This window comes from Castanea sativa, chromosome 11 (assembly GCF_040712315.1).
Source record: "Castanea sativa cultivar Marrone di Chiusa Pesio chromosome 11, ASM4071231v1".
NCBI lineage: Eukaryota > Viridiplantae > Streptophyta > Magnoliopsida > Fagales > Fagaceae > Castanea > Castanea sativa.
This window is the reverse complement of record NC_134023.1, coordinates 31,285,509-31,307,181: the sequence shown is the minus strand read 5'-3', so window position 1 is coordinate 31,307,181 and position 21,673 is coordinate 31,285,509. Positions and strand designations below refer to the sequence as shown.

At 36.1% G+C, this 21,673-nt stretch overlaps 3 protein-coding genes across 3 annotated transcripts; all 3 read left to right on the top strand.

The window, feature by feature from the left end:
* Nucleotides 1-621: 621 nt before the first annotated feature.
* LOC142614911 (RING-H2 finger protein ATL67) lies at nt 622-1,931 on the top strand. Its single transcript, XM_075787545.1, has one exon. The coding sequence runs from the start codon at nt 809-811 to the stop codon at nt 1,403-1,405; it is 597 nt and encodes a 198-aa protein (XP_075643660.1). The 5' UTR covers nt 622-808; the 3' UTR covers nt 1,406-1,931.
* Nucleotides 1,932-5,793: 3,862 nt separating this feature from the next.
* LOC142614910 (putative methyltransferase At1g29790) lies at nt 5,794-8,096 on the top strand. The gene has a single exon (XM_075787544.1). The coding sequence runs from the start codon at nt 6,517-6,519 to the stop codon at nt 7,933-7,935; it is 1,419 nt and encodes a 472-aa protein (XP_075643659.1). The 5' UTR covers nt 5,794-6,516; the 3' UTR covers nt 7,936-8,096.
* Nucleotides 8,097-11,528: 3,432 nt separating this feature from the next.
* Nucleotides 11,529-14,248, top strand: LOC142617148 (reticulon-like protein B5). Its single transcript, XM_075789861.1, has 5 exons — nt 11,529-11,841; nt 12,241-12,421; nt 12,993-13,134; nt 13,477-13,546; nt 13,639-14,248. Exons 1-5 carry the CDS (start codon nt 11,643-11,645, stop codon nt 13,803-13,805), a joined length of 759 nt encoding a protein of 252 aa, XP_075645976.1. The 5' UTR covers nt 11,529-11,642; the 3' UTR covers nt 13,806-14,248.
* Nucleotides 14,249-21,673: the final 7,425 nt, after the last annotated feature.

Genomic DNA, 21,673 nt, shown 5'->3' with positions numbered 1-21,673 from the left:
TCATAATATGTGAAAAAGGTTGAGATTGAAGGGGTATTTTAGGAGATTTAACAAAATTTTCATTAAACATAAGTTCATTCTCTCTCATTCCTCCCAATTTTAGGGAAACAAAAATTTAAGATTTTGAGGGAAAATGAAGGAATGAGTGTTCTCTCATAATCATTTCATTATCTCTTACCCCAAATAAGGGAATGGACTTTCCATTCCCTCTATCAAAACTCCTAAACAATATTATTTTCATTTTATTCAATTCTCTCCTCCCAAATAAAAGCTAAGAGTCAATTTGGATTGAGGAGAGAGAGAGTGAGCGTAGTAGAGTTACCCAAAAATTTAGCTAATTCCCTATCAACTCTACTCCTTCTCTCCCTTAATTCAAAAAGACTATAAGTATTTTGCTTAGACACTCGAAAACCTAGGATTTATGACTTAAATGAGTCAAATCATCTATAGTCCATTTACCAAATCAATTGAATAGTATTACTAGTAAGTAATACCAAAAAGAAAGGTGAGCATCTCTTAGTAAGCCCAAGCCCACAAAGATAAAAATAAATTAACTTCCTCCCTCCTCAGTCCCCTACAAGGACAAGAAAAAGAAAAAGAAAAATAAAAATAACAATAAAAATAAATGCTCCTTATAGACAGACTATAGTCCTCTTGCGTTCCCCAACCCTAAAGAGAATTAAATGCAGCAGCTGGAATACTCACCCACCCATCCTTCCCAAAAAAAAATCTCACCCCTAATTCCCATCTATTTTTCACCCTCACAAATGGCTAATAAATTTCTTCTTCCTCTTCCTTTCCTCTCCCAATGTCCACCTCCACTTCCACCACCAACACTCCCCCAACTACCACGAACTACCTCACCAACCTCGGCCTCGGCTACGCCATCGCCATCGCTCTCGGCTTCCTCGTACTCCTCTCTGCTCTCCTCCTCTCCTCCTACCTCTGCTGTCGTGTCTCTCGCTCTCGCCGCTCTCAAAACCACCACAACAACAATATTAACAACAACAATAACATCCACGAAGAAGGTATTATTCTCCCTCGCATAATCTTTGTCGCCGAGGATGAAGACGAAGACCAACGCGACGATGAAAACGCCGTCGTTGGGCTCGACCAGAATGTCATTAATTCGTACCCCAAGTTTCAGTACACTAGGAGCGTTGGCGGCAATGGCAATAACACGACGTGTTCGATCTGTTTGTGCGAGTACAAGGAAGCCGAGATGCTGAGGATGATGCCTGAGTGTCGCCACTACTTTCACCTGTTGTGCATCGATGCTTGGTTGAAGCTAAATGGGTCGTGCCCGGTCTGTCGAAATTCGCCGCTGCCAACGCCGCTGTCGACGCCGCTTTCTGAAGTCGTGCCGCTGTCGCAGTACGCCGCGGATCGGAGGCGGAGGAGGTGATGGATTTTAGGTTGCTTTCATTTCGGTGTTGGGTGGATTGGGGTTTTGTTTTGTTTTTGTGTTCGTGTGTGTGTTTGGACTTTGGATGGTTGTTTGTGGGGGGTAAATGTATATTTTTTGGGTAGGTAGAAGTATTGGGTTTCGTTCAAAATTTCTGTTTATTTTATTTTATTTTATTAAATCGTTGTGGTTTTCGGTTAAATTAGAGAGGGAAATGGAAAATTCATAAACTCGTGACTATCTTTTATCTAATGGAACAGTTGGGGTGTTAGTGTTTCGCATAGGCGTTTGAGTTCTGGAATTTTACCAAATTGCTTGGGTTGTAAACTTACATGACATGTTTGATTCAGTGTTAGTGATTGTCTGTGACAATTGCAGAGTATGGAGTTCCTGTTTGATTTAGAATTAGTGAGAATTGCGACAAATTGTTTGTTACATTAGCTCAGTCCATTGCTATCCTGGAATGGAATGAAATTCTAACAATTTGTAATTTGTAAGTTTCTTTTTACTATTTGAACTTTTCTAATTTCATCTGCTTTCATTGAGATTAAAATTCACTGGAAGTCATTCAATTTGGGTTGTTATTCGGAAATCCTATTCATCTTCTTTTTCTTTTTCTTTTTCTTTTTCTTTTTTAATTCCATTATGTTGGATTCACAATTACAACAGAACAGATACTGCTACTTTCTAGTTTCTACGCAAAATGTACACTGGGCTATTACTGGTCTTTGATGTAAAAGATATATGGAGGAGGGTTAGGGTATTTCATATAATGATTTAGAGCACATTTGGTTTAGAGGTGTCTCAGTTTTCAAAACTCAGACTCAAAACTCATAACTCCCTACTCAAACCTTACCTTCACTCAAAAATTGCAAAACACATGTTTGGACTCAGTTCTCAGTTATATATCTTTACAACTTTTCTCCAAAACTGTGGACCCCACCACTGGTGATGTCTACCCACGTCTCATTACTTCTCCATGGAAGTCCATCTTCTTCTTTACTTCTCCCAAAAGAATGCACAAGAAACCCATAACCAAATCCCACATTGCCGAAGAAGAACAACAAAACAGAGCAAAAAATACCGAAGCCAAAAAATGGAGCTTCGACCCACCTGTCTCACAATCTTGAGGTCCGCGTGTCTTACGATCCAGCCTGGGCTCAGTCCGACGTCGTCTCTCGAATCCTCTTCCAATCACAGAAAGAGCTTTGTGAGATTTGGTTTAGCTCTCTCTATAGAGAAGAGAGAGCTCTGGGTAAAAAGAAGAACGGGTTGGAGAGACGTTACTTGATGGGACAAATCATACGGGTGAGTCCCATTCTTTGCTTAATTTTACAATACTGCCACTGAAACTCAATTCTCAACAACTAAAAACACATATTTCTTGTTTTGTGTTTCCATCACTCTAACTCAAAATTTGTGAGTTTTGAGTGATGGAAACACAATATGAAAATCAAGCCAAACAAAAAAAATTGTGTGGGTCCTATGTGTTTTGATAACTCAGTTATGGGTTTTGGATCATATCACTCAAAACTCCTCTAAACTAAACAGACCTTTATTTTGTTAATTTCTTGGTTTCAACTTTCAAGTATTTATTAATTATTATTGTGAAGACCAGATTCAGTCCACAGCCCAAGCGGTTTAGGCAATGGCCCAGTAAGCCCAAAGCAATGAATTTATAAGAGAGTGGGTCTGAAACTGAACGTTCAATGAGTTAGGTGATAGGTTGGTTCGTGTCAGGATAAATAATATAAACAGTTTAGACAAAAAAAAAAAATGCTCCTCGAACAGATCTGAGGAAGGAATGTTCTTATATATTTCTCATAGACTTAGGTCCGTTTGTTTTGGCTTCAAACCATTTTCGAAAATGCTTTTCTGTAAAAGTGTGTTTTGTTGTTATCGAAAATTAGGTCAAATTGAAAATATTTTCAGGGTTGACCGTAAAATAAGGCTCCTAGACGTAAAACCATTTCCGTTCTTATTTTCTCTTCAAACCATTTTTGGGCTTCAAACACGCAAAGAGAGAGAGAGCAGAGGGAGCAGAGAAGAGAGAGCAAAGAGAGTTAAGGAGATCGAGCCCCAACCCCAGATGTGCTGGCGAGATTGCACCCCAACACCGGCGCCGCCTACGCAATCACGCCGCCTTTGCGATCTCGCGATTGCGATCGCAATCGCCCCGCCTTCAAGATCGCACCGGTGCTAGGTTTTCGCGATCGCGTCGGTGCTAGGTTTTCGCAATTGCGCCGGTGCTGGATTTTCGCAATCGCGCGATCACGATCGCGATCTCGCCTCTCTCTCTTCCTTCTTCTCTCCCAGATTTTATGATTTTTTTTTTTTTTTGGGTTTTGTTTCTTTTGTGTTTCTCTGTTGAGAAATGATGTTATATATTTGTTTAGGAGCTGAGAAAATGTGAGCAACAAGTAGAAAATGTATTTTCTATAATATTTTCAAGATTACAAGCAAACACTTGAAAATATTTTCCAAAGTATTTTTTTAAATGCCACCAAACACCTAAAAATATTTTCCTTTCCCGAAAATATTTTCACCTAAAAATATTTTACACTTGGAAAACATTTTACATCCAACCAAACATAGCCTTATACAAATATTCAAATTCTTAGTTATACAGAGTTTTTTCTCTCTCTCAATCTCAGATACCCCCTTTCTGTCATGGAGTTCTTCCCTTTTATATGTCCTCTTCTTTCATCCCAGTCTTCTACGTGTAGATCAGATTGTTAATCTTCTTGATATTTTTCCTATCAACACCTTCTTAAAGTCTTTATGGGTAGCTGTAAGGCTAAAAATTACTGTTCAGGTATCACTTCCATATTAATGCGACTAGGGGATTAGATGCAGAGCATTCAATGCGATGGTAGCAGCTTTCTACTCAAATATTTCTCATCTCTTTGGTGACTCATCTCTCATTGAAACTTATCCTCCCAAGCATGATTGCCCACTGCCTAGGGCTTGATGGATGGTCAGACTTCAAGCCTCTAATCTACCCTCCGAGGAAGAGTAGCTCATCGGACAACATCACTTGCTCACTATAACTCGACCTCTTCTTTGGCTCAATAACCTATCTGTCTTCACCAATATTTATCTATCCTCGGGCTATTTGACGTTTTCAGACACGACCCACAGTCCAATATCCTTATCTGGGCCGGGCCCTTCGTCCCTACAATTATAATAAATTTCACAATATAATTTTTTTTAATAATTTAATTATACGTTGGAGAGTAGAGATTTGAACACCAATGGCTTCACAATATATTAATAGGTACTTAGTTGGTCAAAATAAAAAATCTCAAGAACATCATCGAATAAATAAACTTCTAAATGCTGAAGAAAAAAAAATTGCATAGGTTAACTTCATAACTCAATTGGCTGACATTTTTTTGTGTTTTCAACTGAAATTAAATCCCTAAACCCCATTATCGATGTAACATAAAAAATAAAAAAATAAAAAAAAAAAGGAAGAAGAAGAAGAAGATAAGCTTCTAAGACTTTTCAAGCGCCCTTTAGAGCATAACGCGTTGGTAGTCTCGAACTTAGTTATACCTGCAAGTCTAAGAGTTGCCAGGTTCGAGTCGTGCGCTTCACTAAAATACTGTACTACAATGCAGATAGCCTTAATGTGCCCAAGGGTGCCCCACGCCATCAATAGCAGGTTTAAGTGTACTAGGTCAATGATCACATGCGACCCTTTTTTGTTCATAAATTTTTTTATAAAAAAAAAAAAAAAAAAAAAAAAAAAAGTCTTTTGAAGTAGACTCAAGATCCTATCTACACCATAAGGATTACCCTACAATTGTGTGACATATGAATATGGTGTATCAAACTCAAAATCAATTATCAATCAGTTAAACTAACCCCTAACATAACATTATGAACAATTTAGCATTTTCAAAGCTTCACAGAAATCCTAATGTTCCATTTAGATTGAAGGGGAGGGATGAGGAATAGAGTAGAATAAATTTGATTTAAAATTAACCTATTTTTAACTAACTCTACTTTACTTTTTTCAACTATCCCTCCTTTTGCCTTTATTCAAACCGCCCTAAGAAACATGTTGTTAGAGTAATTTGGTGGGTACGTTGCTTTGCTTGGTCCCATTAATAAAAACACTGTCAAAAGGAGGGAGGGGAGGTAGAGGTAGTATCTTCTTGTGAAATGTCTCTCTCATGCACGTGTATGAGTTAAAATTCTCACCTGCTATATAGGTAAAATCTTTCTTTTAACATCTATATATATATTTTTTAGAGAGTCAACATCTATATATTAAGTCAGTTTGACATAATATAAAAAGAAAGAACAGGGTGCATTGGAGTATGGTACACGGTGATGTAAAAATTATAAAATATTGGATTGGAAGGGATGATGAGCTAACAAAGTACTAACTTCTATGAACTCAAAGCAGGCACTTCAAATAAACTACTCCAAATGCTTGGAAAATCTCCCTAGTAGCTTAAAACCAAAATAATATTACCAATAAGAAAGTACGTAAAACTCTAGACTCTGATCTGATCTGATCTCAATATGCCTCAGTCCCCATTTCTTCAGCAACAATTAAACTGCATAACTTGGTCAAGACTCAAGATCAACCAACCCTTCCTACTCTTTTCTCTTCCAGCCAAAGTTTTTAGCTTCCAGTGTCAGGTACTTCTGCTTGCCATTTTTCCAGGTACCATTCCTCTAATTCCCTTATCTTCAGATTTCAGTCCCAGGTAATTTCTATATGCCATTTTGCCCATTTCTATGACTCTCAATCTGAATCCTGACTTCATAGTTTCATTGTTTATGATTTATTGGTGTAAAGATCATTTGAGTTTTTATAATTTGAACATGTTAAAGCATCTTCTTATTGAGTAAAATACAGTTGATGTGATGTGATACTTTACATCAATAAATTGCAAGTCACCTAATACAAGAATTAATTACTTATCATACTACTTTTTGAGCTTATGTCATTTCTAAATCTGAGTTGAGAGTTTTAGAACAAATTCATGCAAATTTCATTATATTCATGATTTTCTAGAGTTGTGACTGCCGCTGCTGTTCTTTCTTCTCAGAAGAACCCAAGAATTTTCAAATTCAATCTTGGAAGAACAACAATGCGAAAACCAAATGTTTTTACAAAGTTAGGAACATGCAGAGTGTCTCACAGGCCAATCTTTGTATTGGCTACCTTTATCATTCTTATCTCTGTTGCCAGTTTATCCAAATTCTACTCTCTCAGATCGCTTCTTGTTACTAATACTTTCATCAACCACCTTACCCCTGAGAGCCATGATGGAAGTGGAAGTGAAGTTAGAATTACCATCCAAACTGTCATTCAAAAAATTCAACAAGAATTGATTATGATGAGAGATATTCCCACCGAATCATCCTCATCAGCTTCTCTAATAAGGCACACTGCATTTCTAGCTGATATCTTAAGGCTTATTGAGTCAGTACAGGCCTCTTTGCCATTGAATGTAAAAACTTATAAGCAGAAGAGTGAAAACAGTAGTGCACATCCTCTAAAGCAACAATCCAATGAATTTGCTGATTATTTCTTCATTGAAGAGATTCGTAAGTACGTCAAGATGAAGCCCAACAGACTACGAAAACAGAACTTCATGGGAGCAAATGGAACTTTCACTAGCATTGGTCATGCTTGTTTTGCTATGAAGAAAGAGCTCGAAGAATACATGAATTATGATATTGAGGAAATCTGCAATGATGATTGGAAACTAGCTCAAAAGCTCATGGTTCATGGGTGCGATCCATTACCAAGGAGAAGATGCTTCTCAAGAGCTCCACAACTATATTACAAGCCGTTCCCCATTAACGAGTCCATGTGGAAGCTCCCTGACAATAGAAATGTTCGGTGGAGTCAGTATCGATGCAAGAATTTCAATTGCTTGGCCAACAATTCCACTGGCAAAGGATTCTTCAAATGTGCAGATTGCTTCAACCTTTCATATCATGAAATGCCCAGATGGATTCAACAAGTAAATATAGTCCCGAATTCAAACCTGACTGCAGATTTCCTTATACCAGAAGTGCTTGGTATTAAGCCAGGGGAGATCAGAATTGGATTGGATTTCAGTGTTGGAACTGGGACTTTTGCAGCTAGGATGAGGGAGTTCAATGTAACAGTAGTCTCAGCAACTATCAATCTAGGGGCACCCTTCAATGAAATGATAGCTCTTCGAGGACTTGTCCCTCTCTACCTGACAATAAATCAACGGCTCCCATTCTTTGATAATACTCTAGATTTGATTCACACAACCAGATTTCTCGATGGTTGGATTGATTATGTGCTCCTAGACTTCATATTGTATGATTGGGATAGAGTTTTAAGGCCTGGGGGTTTGCTATGGGTTGACAGCTTTTTCTTTTTGAAAGAGGATTTGGATGATTATTTGAAAGCTTTCAAGATGCTAAGGTACAAGAAACATAAATGGGTTGTCGTTCCAAAGCTAGATAAAGATGACAGAGAGGTGTTCTTTTCAGCTGTATTAGAGAAGCCACCTCGGCCATTCTGATGATTACCTGTTGGAGTATTATACGTCCTATTTTGTCATGATTATTGTACAATTTTTCATTTATATATCTCATAACCATAATTCTCATATACTTGAATGGTTTATGGTAGTAGGCATTTAAAACTCAAATTGTTTCGTGAATTCTAGTTAACTGGGTAAAACTTTTTATTATTAAATAAGAGGACATGAGTTTGAATCTTGTCTACACAAACTAATTAATGTCTTATCGTGATAATAAAGAACAAGTATCATTTAGCGAATGTTATTGATTTAAGATTTTATTGTAATGTTTTTTTTTTAATTTATAGAAAAAAAAAACAAATAAACAAAACAAAAAAATCAATGTTTCAAATTTCAGAAGAGTTAGAAGTGAGGAAGAACCAAATTACCAAAATCCATTGTCCTAGTAGGGCCAGTACGGTACTTTAGCCTGCCAGGCCCAGTTAATTAAATCCTCGCCAATTATATTTTGGACCAATTCCAATAATCTTCTGCTACAGAGGCCTTCCTTTAGGCCCCTTCTAAGGTTTCTATGGCCCCATCCAATTTTACCCTCATCTGCCTGAATTGCTCATCTAATCGACTATTCTTGCATGATGCCATTTAAAAATTGGGTTTAGAAACATGTGAAAGAGAATTCTATGTACTTGTTTTCAATTGTCAACCAAAGTATTAGAATCAAAAGGGAGAGGGATCTCGTGGCATTTTCATGATCCCTAGAGGTCTTGTGCTCTTTTTAAAATTTGCTTCCTAGTGATCTATTTTAATGTGCTCTAGCCTAGCATGGGGCCTATCTGGAAAGTGATACTAATTCCACCACCCATACTTTATATGTGCTTACCAACCAAAGTCATTGCTCATCACTTAAGGTCTTGATATGTTGTGCATCTTGAACCTCAAAAAGGACAGTGTGATGATGGTTCAAACTTAAGGACTATTAATTTCTACCTTTTTTTTAACAATTAGTATTCACGTTAAAAGTCTCGTAATATAATGCTATTATCTATTCTCCTCTATAAAGAGAATCAAGTTTGAATTACTCTCCTCCATTATTATAACTGCAAGAGAAAGAAAGCTCAATTGGCATATTTTGGTGTTTTCAATGAGGACATCAAATGTTCAGATCTCAACTCCCTCATTGTAATCTTAGAATTATCAAGAGAGAGAAAAAGAAACAATTGGTGCAGAGGTAAACAAAACTCAGATACAATACTTTAAGTGCCATACAAGTTTTCTAATTAAATGCTTCTTTTCGAAGACAATTAAATTTAGTATAACCATGTGTTCAACTAAAAAAAAATTTACAACCATGTGTTTAAATTTAGTTGAGGAATATAATGTTTCATACCTAAATTATCTCTCACCGATTTTCCTTGAAGCATTTTTTATTTAAACAAAAAAAAATACAAAAGATATTCCAATGCTTCCAAGTGAGTGAATGAGTTAGATTTTCTTTTGGGACCAAAGATTAAACAATCTACCAATTTTTTTTTAATCTTTTCAAGTAATTAATTGCCCAAAATTTATCACAAAGTTATACTCTAGATTAAAATTTGATTTTTCAAATTTTCTTTTTGATAGGTATGATTTTGAATATGTCAATCAATAAGTTTAGTGACACAATTCATCTATGTGAAGAGTTATGAGTGGTTAAAAAAATAAATGTGTTCACAACTCATCATATAGATGAGCTGTGGTAAAAATTATGAAATATATCATGTAGTAAACATTTTGTATTTCAAAATCTGACTAATAATTGTATTTTTTTTTTTGTTTATCCTTTTGTAGATGATAATATATTATATATAAAATAGATCTTGTGGGGTAGTTGGTTGAATAAGTAAAATTTCTTATCATTAAATAAGAAATTTAAAATTCAATTTCACTTCCACATGTACCAAAAATCAATCGTGTTAGTAGCGTTTGATACGGGGTAATATGTTAGGATTCCCATGAATGTTTAAAGATTCTCATATTTGGTTGCAAATTACGCTAGGGAATCAACTGCCAAGGGAATCTGGATTCCCTCCTTAAACCTCTCTCAGTAGGAATGTGGAATCTCTTTAAAACATGTGAGAATCCAGATTCCCAAGCTTAAAGGAAATTATATTTTTTATAAATTGACAATTTTAGCCTTTTTTCTTATCATTTAAGCAATTAAGATAAAATATAAAATAAATTATTATGGATTAAATTCTTTTAAAAATAATTATTAAGAATAAAAACATTTGAGAATTTAAATAGTTATTTTTGTATTGTACCTATCATTTTGAAATGTTAGATTATAATTAATTTTAATGAATTTATCATAATTAATAGTTTATATTTAGTTTTTCATTATTTATTTAGAGGAAGATTTTTTTTAAATGACTTGGTAGTTCACATTCAAATCTAAGGATAGAATGAGAAAAATAAATAATTCATTTAAGATTCTTGGGAATAAACCAAACATTGTCATCTTAAATTCCTAAGAATCTTAAGAGATTCTCAATGAAACCAAACATAGGAATAGCTACATTCCTAGGAATGTGATTCCTGGAAATCTGGATACCAAGGTGACGTTTGGTACGAGGTAATGTTTTAGGATTCTTAGGAATGTTTAAAGATTCTCATGTTTGGTTACAAATTACGCTAAGGAATCAGATGCCAGGAGAATCTGGATTCCCCCCTTAAACCCCTCTCAGTAGGAATGTGGATTCCCTTTAAAAACAGGTGGAAATCCAGATTCTCAAGCTTAAAGAAAATTGTATTTTTTATAAATTGACAATTTTAACCATTTTTCATTATCATTTAAGCAATCAAGATAAAATATAAAACAAATTATTATGGATTAAACTCTTTTAAAATTATTATTAAGAATAAAAGCATTTGAGAATTTAAATAGTTATTTTTGTATTGTACCCGTCATTTTGAAATGTTAGACTATAATTTTAATGAATTTTTCATAATTAATAGTTTATATTTGGTTTTTCATTATTTATTTAGAGGAAGATTTTTTTTTTTTTTAAGGATTTAGTAGTTCACATTCAAATCTAAGGATAGAATAAAAAAATTAAATAATTTATTTAAGATTCTTGAGGATAAACCAAACATTATCATCTCACATTTCTAAGAATCTTAAGATATTTTCAATGAAGATTTCTAAAAATCTAAATACCAAGAATAATGTGGATTTCTCGTACCAAACGTCACATAAGAATAATATGGATTTCTCGTAACAAATGCTACACTAGTGTTTTCTCTCGTCTCTCCAAAAAAAAAAAAAAAAAGATGCGATTTTGCAAGTATAGGCAAGTAAGTGTACGTGGAACCCACTACCCCCGACCAGAGAAAAAAGTACCATCCACAGCCGTCCTTCCACTACATCCATCAGCCACGTGGTCCCAACCTTTTCACCAGGCCGGTGCTTTCCCCAATCCCCACCGTCCATCCATCATAGTCAGACACTGCCCACCCGCGCCTCTACACACAAAAATACACCGTCAAATCTAACTTCTTCTTTTCTCGAACATGAACCCCGTTTTAACGCCGTTAAATTCCCCGAACCTTAGGTTGGGACTATGTCTATTATATATAAATGCTACTGAGAGTGAGATTCATTAATCTCCAATCCTATTATTATTATTATTTTTTAGTTCTTTCTCACTCAAACTCAAACCAATATTGAAATTTCAATTTTTTTTTTTTTATTTATTGCTTTTGGTGAAATGGCGGAGCATTCTGAGAGCGGTGGTGTTTCGGCAGTGATGGAGAAGATAAGCGAGAAGATCCAGGCGCACGATTCATCTTCGTCTTCAGATTACGATTCCGAAACCGATTCCGAGAAACCGGCATCGGTAAAGGCTCAGATTTACCGGCTTTTCGGCAGAGAGAAACCGGTTCACAAGGTTTTCGGTGGTGGAAAGCGTATGTTCTCTCTCTCCAGTATGAGATCTGTAATCTGATTCATTAGGCATTAAATATGTGTGTGTATTTCAAGCTCAATGTGGATGTGTTTGTTTCATTTTCTGATAAGTTGCTTTTTAAATGAATGGCAAAACGGTGCGTTTAGTGGGTTTTTTAGCGATCTGTGATTAATATTGAGTTGAGGTGAATCGGCAAATGGCAATGGCACATTGTGACTTGTGATAGAATAGAATGGAGGAAAATAATATATGCAGTGGACGCGGACTCTAATCTATGTGTTGAGAGTATATAGCTGACCCCCCAAAAGAAAAAAAGAAAAAAGACTTTGCTCTTGTTGTCGTTGATGTTGTGTGCAAGTTTTGATTCTATTTATGCCTTTAAATTGTGTTGGTGGTGCAGCTGCTGATGTGTTGTTATGGAGGAACAAGAAGATTTCAGCCGGCTTTCTGGGTGGAGCTACTGCCATCTGGGTTCTTTTTGAATTGGTCGAATACCACCTGCTTACTCTTGTATGTCATGTTTTGATACTTGCTCTTGCAATCTTGTTCCTGTGGTCCAATGCTCATACCTTTATCAACAAGTAAGCCTTTTTGGGATTTTACATTATTATTATTATTATTATAATCTATACAAGATTCAGCCATACCAATGTAGTCAAAGGCTATCTGTAGACATCAAATCCTTGTATCGCCTGGGGCGTGATGAGTGAGGCTCTAAAAAGTACTCACCAGAGTCTGAGTGATTCAATGAACTCTAAATGTACCTCAAATCATATGTATTAAAATGAGAATTTTTAAACTGTTAGAATGCTTTATTCAATAACTCATTACTGAAATTAATGGGGAAAAAATCTATTTCTAAATTGACGCAGAAAGAAATATAGGTGTGTGAGATAGAGAGAAGAAAGTAAGAGAAAGAGACATCCACTAACTTGAATTAAAGTATAGAACTTCTCTTCGCTAATTTCATTGAGGCTGTTGAGCGCCTTACAGATTGTTTAAGGTGCTTGGTTACTCATATAGCCTCACCAGAGTTGCCTACATTGGTCCTTAGGTGATTATGCCATGCTTTTTTATGTCCTTTGACTACATGAGGCCATGCGTTGTATCTGTGGTTTCATTTAACTCATTGCTTAAGATCTCTATTTATAGGACTCCTCCCCGGATCCCAGAAGTTCATCTTCCTGAGGAGCCATTCTTGCAAGTTGCTTCTGCACTGAGAATTGAAATTAATCAGGGGTTTGCTGTCTTGCGGAATATTGCATCAGGAAGAGATTTGAAGAAATTTCTCATTGTATGTATTATTTTACTTCCATGTCTCTTTGGTAACAGCTTCACATTGTATGTTATATCATTTCCTCTTAACTTGGCACTCTTGTTAAATACTTTTATTGTGTCATAAAGGCTTTAAAATTTGCTGTCTTTGAGATTTTGATCTTTACTGTTAAATTTACACTATATTATCATAAGTTGCATACAAAAGCAACAACTAAGCCTTGGTCCCAAGACTCATGGATGAATGTGGAGCTTACTACATTTGCTAGTTTCAGGATCTTTAACATTATCCTGACTAGCAATTCTATGGGTAGTTTATTTAGTTATCTGGTTTCTAATAAGATCAATTTTTGGATGTCAGGTTATTGCTGGCTTGTGGGTTCTTTCCACTGTGGGGACTTGGTGTAATTTCTTGACCTTGTTCTACATATGTAAGGACAATAAAACTTGTGTTTATTCACATGTATTTTATAATCAGTTTCATATTATATTCTTAATTCTGATCATATTGATTTGAAATCAGCTTTTGTTTTGCTGCACACTGTGCCTGTTCTGTATGAGAAGTATGAGGACAAGGTTGACCCATTTGCTGAGAAGGCAATGATTGAGATTAAAAAGCAGTATCTAGTGTTTGATGCCAAGGTTCTGTGTAAAATTCCAAAAGGTCCGTTGAAAGGGAAGTTGGCCTAGAGAAGTTGAGGCTTTTGCTTGTGGTGGACTCTAAGCTAGCACTGGATTTTGCTTGTGGTGGAAGTTGGCTTAGAGAAGTTGAGGCTTTTGCTTGTGGTGGACTCTAAGCTAGCACTGGATTTTGTAGGTTGTGATTGTGCCCGGTCTTTTTGTATTTGCTAGAGCTCTTCACATGCGTGTCTGCACATTGATTTGCAAAATGTTGGATTTGGCATGTTAATGGACTTAGTTGGGAGTTGTATGAGTTTTGCTTCACATGGTTTTGGCAATTTTGTAATGGCATTTTATGTAGCAGTGATATTTTGATGAACTTTATAGTATGTGATATCACTTTGTGCCAGTGCATTGGGTTGTTAACTTTCGAAGAACGTTGTTATAATTCATGCTCTAATTAATTCTTGGTTGTGAGCATGATTTCTTTAATGACTGATTTGTTTGTATCATGTATAAGCAACAGAAATCTAGTGGTGTCTCGATTGAAAAGTATGGAAGTTCTGAAGTTCATGGTCAGTTTGTGATGCGATTATGTGGCCAGTTGGCATGAATGATCAAACATGCTTTGGTTGAAAAACTGACAGTAGACATGGCCGGAAGTGCTGTGGAGAAACAACTCATCAGAAAATGACAGTAATAACTAGTATAAAATCTTACCCTTTGGAAACTGGAAGGTAAATTACTACTTTCGTGGGACCAAATGTTGAGGAATCAGAACAAGGGGGGGCCAAAGTTAGTGTTATCATTTGAACTGATACCTTGGATGGGTCGGATCTTTTCTTCTAACTTCTATAAATGACTCGAGCGGGTCAGTGCATCTTCTAAGGGAACGAAGTTTCTCTTCAAATTAGTTTGGAAAGAAACTGTTCAAACTTCTTATATATTCTTATATTAAGTGTGAATTTTAAAAATTTAACCGTTGAATTGTATGTTCATATTATATTGTTCATGATTGCAAAATTTCAAGAAAATTAAAGATTAATTTCTACGTCATTAAACAAATGTTAAAATTTCAAATTTTGTGATTTAAAATTATGTATAAAAAATAACTTTATCTATTAAATAGTAAATAACATCTAATTTGAATGAAATTTGATATGCATGTTAAAAACATAAGAAATATAAAATCCAATGGTTAGATTTTCAAAATTTACATCTAAAATAAAAATATATAAAAAGTTTGAAGAATTTTGCTCCAACCTAGTTTGGAGATAAACTTTGTTTCTTTTAAGGTGTGAGACTTGTTTACTACCATGTTAGCCATGTAGGTTCATGTGTGAATAGGATTGGGTGGTTGTATAGTGGAAACTATATACTATATGTTTCTTCAAATTATGGCACAATCTTCCATAAAACAATGACAAAATTTAGTTACAAAATTGGTTATAACCTAAGGCTACAACCTTACTTAATATCATTAATATTACTACATATTTCAAAAATTTAACCATTGGATTGCATGTTCTTTATGCTCTTAATACACATGTCAAATGTTGTGTTAATTAGATATTATTTACTATATGATTTATAAGATTATATTTTATGCATAATTTTAAATTACAAACACTTGCAATTTAAAAAATTTATTGATAGAATAAATATTGATCTTTAATTATCTAGAAATTTTGCAAATATGGAGGATATAAGAAGAAAATATAATCCAAATGGTATTCAGACATTCTATAGTACCTCAAGGATGGGACATACCCACCATTTGCAGACAAGAATGACCAATTAACCATCCGAAGGCTGTTCACTAATTACATTATTTGTGGTGAAAGGCTCTGCAGAAGATCATACGATGGAACCTATCTCCTTTGTGTAACCGCTAAGGAGGCACAACAAATAGTTGAAGAGGTTCATGAATCAAGCTATGGACCACATATGAATGCACGCATGCTATCAAGGAAGATATTGAGACAAGGCTATTACTGGACCACTATGGAAGCCGACTGTGCGGCTCATATTCGAAAATGTCAATCAATGCCAAGTCCATGGAGATCTGAAACATATGCCGCCCATGCCATTGCATACCATGACATCACCCTGGCCCTTTTCTACATGGGGGATAAACATCATTGGGAAGATCCACTAAACAGAATCCAATGGTCATGAATTCATACTCATAGCCATAGACTACTTTACTAAATGGGTAGAAGCTGCCCCATACAAAGTTCTAAATTCAAAGAAAGTTGCTCAATTTATCCAAATCAAATCATCTGTAGATATGGGGTACCACATGAAATTATCTCAAACAATGGTTTGCACTTCAAGGGAGAAACAGAGAAGCTACTGCAACAGTTCAACATTCAACACCACAAATCTTCACCTTATCGCCCTCAGACTAATGGAGCAATTGAGGCTTCTAATAAAAATATAGGGCGAATCTTGAAGAAAAGCACAAAGAACTACAAAGACTAGAACCTACAGTTACCCGATGCACTCTAGGGGTATAGAATATCAATCTAATCTTCCACAGGAGACACTCCTTATTCATTGGTGTATGGGATGGAAGTGGTCCTTCCCATTGAAATGGGTGTTCGTTCACTAAGAACAGTATTGGAAAGTGAAATCTCTGAAGCAGATTGGTTGCAAAGAAGATATGACCAGTTATGCATGCTGGATGAGAAAAGACACAAAGCCCTGTGTCACATTCAGGGGTACCAAAGGAGACTTAGGAAAGCTTTTGATAAAAAAGTAAAAATCAGATATTTGAAATTGGGAGATCTAGTGTTTAAAGAAATCCGAGCCCCGGTTCAAGATGCAAACGGGAAGTTCAAGCGAAATTGGGCAGGCCCATACATTGTTAAGCAGGTATACTCTGGAGGGAGCAGTAAGGTTGATGGACTTAGATGCAAACCCTTTCACTGAGCCAACTAACATGGACCAATTGAAGAAGTACCACGTCTAAAGTGATTGTAAATTATATTATTTCCCTTCCTAGGTTTGATAATAAAAAAAAAAAAAAAAAAAAAAAAAAAAAGATCACTAGGCTGAAAACCCGAAAGGGCGGTCTAGGCAAAAATTAGAGCACCAACAAATAAGAGGAGAAAAAATGGTAGGTTGAAAACCCAAAAGGCGACCTACGTAAAAAGAGAGTAGGAAAAAAAAAGAGTGAGAGAGCCCGCTAGGTTGAAAACCCAAAAGGGCCACCTAGGCAAAATTAAGGCAAATAAAAATCAATGAACTACTTGATGATCTGATCCTTCTATCAAAGGGGGTATGTAAGCAACTATGCATTGGTCCGGTCACAATTTCCCAAAACCCACCGTTTGCCCATTAACCGAAATTGCCAAAAATTTAACTATTCCATTAAACCATGTCATTACACAAAATCCTAAACCCTGAGCCAAACCATAAAAAATAAAAAATAAAAAGCCAAACCCCAAAAGCCTACACCATAAACAAAACCCCTAACCTGCAAATCCTAAATAATTCCTAAACATAAGAGTTTTTACATCAACTTCTAAATAAACATGCTCAAAGCAAAAAAAATAAGAAGGTCGCTTGGTCTTCAGTCTTTTCTTTTTCTGTTGATCATTGATATCTTCTATGTTAGGCGCTTCATCATTCATGTCCCTTCTTTTGAATTCATAGTTGTCTTTATCCAGTCTTTCCTGGTTGTCTCTGAGGAACTGTTCTCTCATAATAACTCTCAACTTCCTTGTCAACAATCTTCTTTATCAACCAGTTAGAGTATTCTATAGTCACCCTATGAAAGTAAACCTTGACAAAAGATTGGTCTACTCGGTCAGCCATCTCTAACCCTATAGCATGCTCTTAGGATTTGTGTCCATAGGAGTGAAAGGTCTTCTTCTATTGCCACTAGGCATTCCTTGCTCATATTTGAATTACCTTAAAAGTCTATCCCTCTTGTAGAAAGTTGCCCTCCACAACCCAATAAGGAAGATGTGATCTGATCCTAGAGACCACAATAGAGGGGGTGGGTACTTCCACTAATAACAGTCCCATTGAATTGAGTTACTAGATTTCTTGTCCAAAAGCTTCACCCAATCACTCTCAGTGTGGCACTCAGTTTTGATTACAACCCTGCTAAGAAAACTACTAGGCCCATAATTACCGGTGATAGGCTTGGCAATCATGTCCAATCGCTCCATCAACCATATCTGCAAAGTCAAGGGGCTCCCTAAGAAGTTCTGAGTTTCTCCACCATGAAATACAACATCTAGTCCTTGAAGAGTTTCTACCAAGATCAAAGAAACCGAATTATCACCATCCTTAATTTGATTCACAAAATTTATGGCTCGAGCATCCACGAAACTGCATCTCCCAAAGCAAAGCAAAAGTTTTCCCACGATGCATAAGGCCAAACCGAAGTTTTTCTGCATATTGTCGATCACTCCATAAGTGCATTTATCAATTAGTTGAGAGATAATTGCACGAAGATTCACCATATGGCCTTCAATCATACTATTAGTAATGGAAGTAGGAAGACCAAGATCATTAGACAAAGACTCCTTATGCCTGGGATCACAAGAAACCGCTACAGATTTTCTGCTTAGATCATAGCTCAAGATAGCGGAAAACTCTTCAATTGTCGGACAAAATTCAGTAGTGTTAAACCGAAACACATGATCTTCGGGATCCCAAAATTTCAAGGAAGCACGAAGGAAGTCCCACTTGATTTTGACATTCCTTAGAGCCTTAATTCCCTCTAGTTTGATGGCTGTAAAATTGGTTTTGGTACTGAAATCAAAGCTATGAACCCATCTGTTGCTTGTGATTATTGTGTGTTGCTAACCTTTACGCAGAGAATTGTCACAAGAGAATTCATTTATATAAGCTACATCAATTCCTAATCAGGTTTGAAATAGGTTTTAGAGAGTTTGTAGCTAACTAGGAGAGTGTTTCATAATCACAAACGAAGTAAATATTTTTCTAAAAACGCTAAGATGCGAAACATGCATTGGAAAATCGTAAGGAATTGGCCCACCATGGCGTGAGCATCGTGGTGTCGCCCAGTGCCATTTGGCATTCTAAAAGTGCCGAATGGCACTCCAAAAGTGATGAATTGCACTCCTCACATGCCAAGTGGCACGCAACCGCTCCGTCGTGCACCCATGCAATTTCGCATTCTCAGACCTTTTTTTAGATCGTTTGACGCTCAAAAAGATTTTTTTTAGTCAAACTAGGGCACTCTAACTTGTCTAACTCACTTGTTTTCAAAAATAATCACTTGCATCATCTTTTTCAAAAAAATTGATCAAATAAGTTTTTTTAAGACTCATGAATTTATGTCTCAAACTAGGGGCATTTGCCCATGCCTCATGCAATTTTCAAAAAGAAAAAAAAATATCATCTCTTAAAAAAAAAAAATCATCAATGAGATTTCCAAAATTCATGCATTCCTTTTTAAACCAAGGGCATTGACCCGTGGCTCATTTTTCTTTTTTAAAAAAAAGTCCATTTTTCTAAAAAAAAGAAATTTTCATCACCAAGATTTCCAAAAATCATGCATTTATTTTAAACTAGTAGCATTCGACTCTGCCTCATTCAATCAAGTGCAAATTCCAACAGAGCTAATCAAGATAAGTCTAAATTGATACTACAAAACCTCATCAGGTGAATTCAAAACTTATCTTAGTTAAAGTTTCTACATGATCCAAGGCGACTCTGAGGACAAAGCACTAAACATGGAAATTAATACAAGACTATCTAAGGAACATTTCCTTTTGTTTTGTAGGAAAAATAAAAATATAAGTAATACATCATTGGGACTCCGAGTCCGCCTATGTGAGGATCTCCTTGATCCACCTCTAGATGAGCCACCTTCAATATTTCTTTCTTGACTTGAGAAAAAGTGAGGATCGTATTGACTATTTTCCAGTTCAAGACTCCTGATCCTTTCCTCTAAAGTTCCTCTGGTAGCATTAGTAGCTCCCATTCTTTGTGCTTGAAAAGTCAATAGAATCAGGTGTTAATTCCACTATCAAGCACAGTTCAAGTAAGAGATACTCAGACACCACATGGCATACCCAGCTCAAATCATTAAGTATATATTAGGAGGATTGAGTGCGAGCCAACGATTGTAAGCCTCCAATCATCTGCATGCTTTCCTCCACAAGATCCACATCAACTTGAAGCACAAATTGGCCAGATTAAGAGCCATTCAATAAGCCAAGAAGAAATAAGGACAAAGAACCAAAAATGCAAGAACACACCGGATCGGGCCAAGGGAAATTTGGAGTATGCTATGGCCTATTCAAGGGCAAGGAACTATACGTTCCATTAGGATTCATCACATCATATTGCCATGCCAGAAAAGGAGGATAAGTCTTCATGAAAGAACTAGAGGAACTACTAGCATGATGAGGAGAAGGAATCTCTTCCTCTTCATCTCCCATTTCCTCCCCTTCAGAAGATAAAGCTTGAAAGCCCAACATGTAGATATGGTCACCAAGCAACAACATGGAAAGAAATATACAAGGTGAAAGTTTGACTTCAAAAAAAGGGAAAAGAAGTACCGATATGCCAGCCAAGCAACCTTGCAGATGAGTTCGAATAAATTCAAAATAATTTCTTGCTGTTCCTGGCATAATGTAGCCCGCAAGGGCCTGAGCAATCTCTTTATTAGTCAGAAGGTCAACTAACCAGATGGAGGGACAAGGATGAACTGGAATTGTTGTAGAAGTATACACATGATGAAATTGGGATAACACCCGATCACCAAAATACCAATACTATCCATGCCCACATTCAAACAATGCCTGACAACCATTCAACCCCAAAGCCCATTCACACTCTGCATACATCTCACATCCAGCCCAAGGATATAAAGACATCTGAAAGATCACAAAAGAACCCAGAATGAGAAAAAACCAAACCATAATCAAGCACCAAAAATCTTGCACAAAAAAAGAGTGGGGGAAGAAGAAGAAGGATTTACATCATCAATAGTCAAATTTTGAATCACCAAGCACCAATTTTCCAAAGAACGCTTGGAGGTCACTAACAAACGATGCTGGGGCAACCAAAGGACAAATCTATGAAAAATGCCAGCAACTTCCCCAAAGTACTCGTACATCCAAATCTGAAAAATGCCACAACACCATTACCACATAGCCAAAATAATTTTCCAAAGACCACACATAGCCAAAATTCCAAAGTTCACCTGCCATACAAATGGAGCCCCACCCAAGCTTGAAAGACTTCGCCTTGAGAGTTGGGTCATGAAATGCATCAGAGTAGCATAGGCTTGTAGGATAAATACATGTTTGTATCACATACAAAACATACGCAACGAAAAATTAACATATCTACTTGATTCGCAATTGATAACATGCATTATGTAAGTTTTAGAATTTAAGAATAAGAGAATGTACTTAGTGTGGTGAATTTCAAAACAAAGATCAAAAGCACTTGAGAACACCTTTAATCTTCACTCAAATTCCACTAACACCCAAGAAATGTGGTCTCTCAATTAGTTTTCCAAGGAAGAATTAGAGAGAGTGGTTTACACTCACACATACACCATTTCACAAGAGTGTTGTTCCTTAATAAGAATTCTATATGTTTCTTCCTTTGTATCTAACTGATTATCTGATTAGGCTGGCCTTTTGAGCCTTTCCAATTGGGCTTAATTGTGTGGCTTGGAGTGGGACCAAAAGGGACCAATAAGACACTAGCTTCAATGGGCCTTGGGCTTTTTTGTCAACTTTTGACAAGTCCAAAATTACCATTAACTATATTTAATACTACTATATAAATATAGTTGAACTCTAGGCCTTATTTATAAATTATATCCCAAAAATTTATTGTACATGCAACCCCTTCATAAAATATTCGTAATAATACAAAGTCATGAATATAGACTGCCACTTTGTAGATTACTACATCTTAATTCATTGAGTACC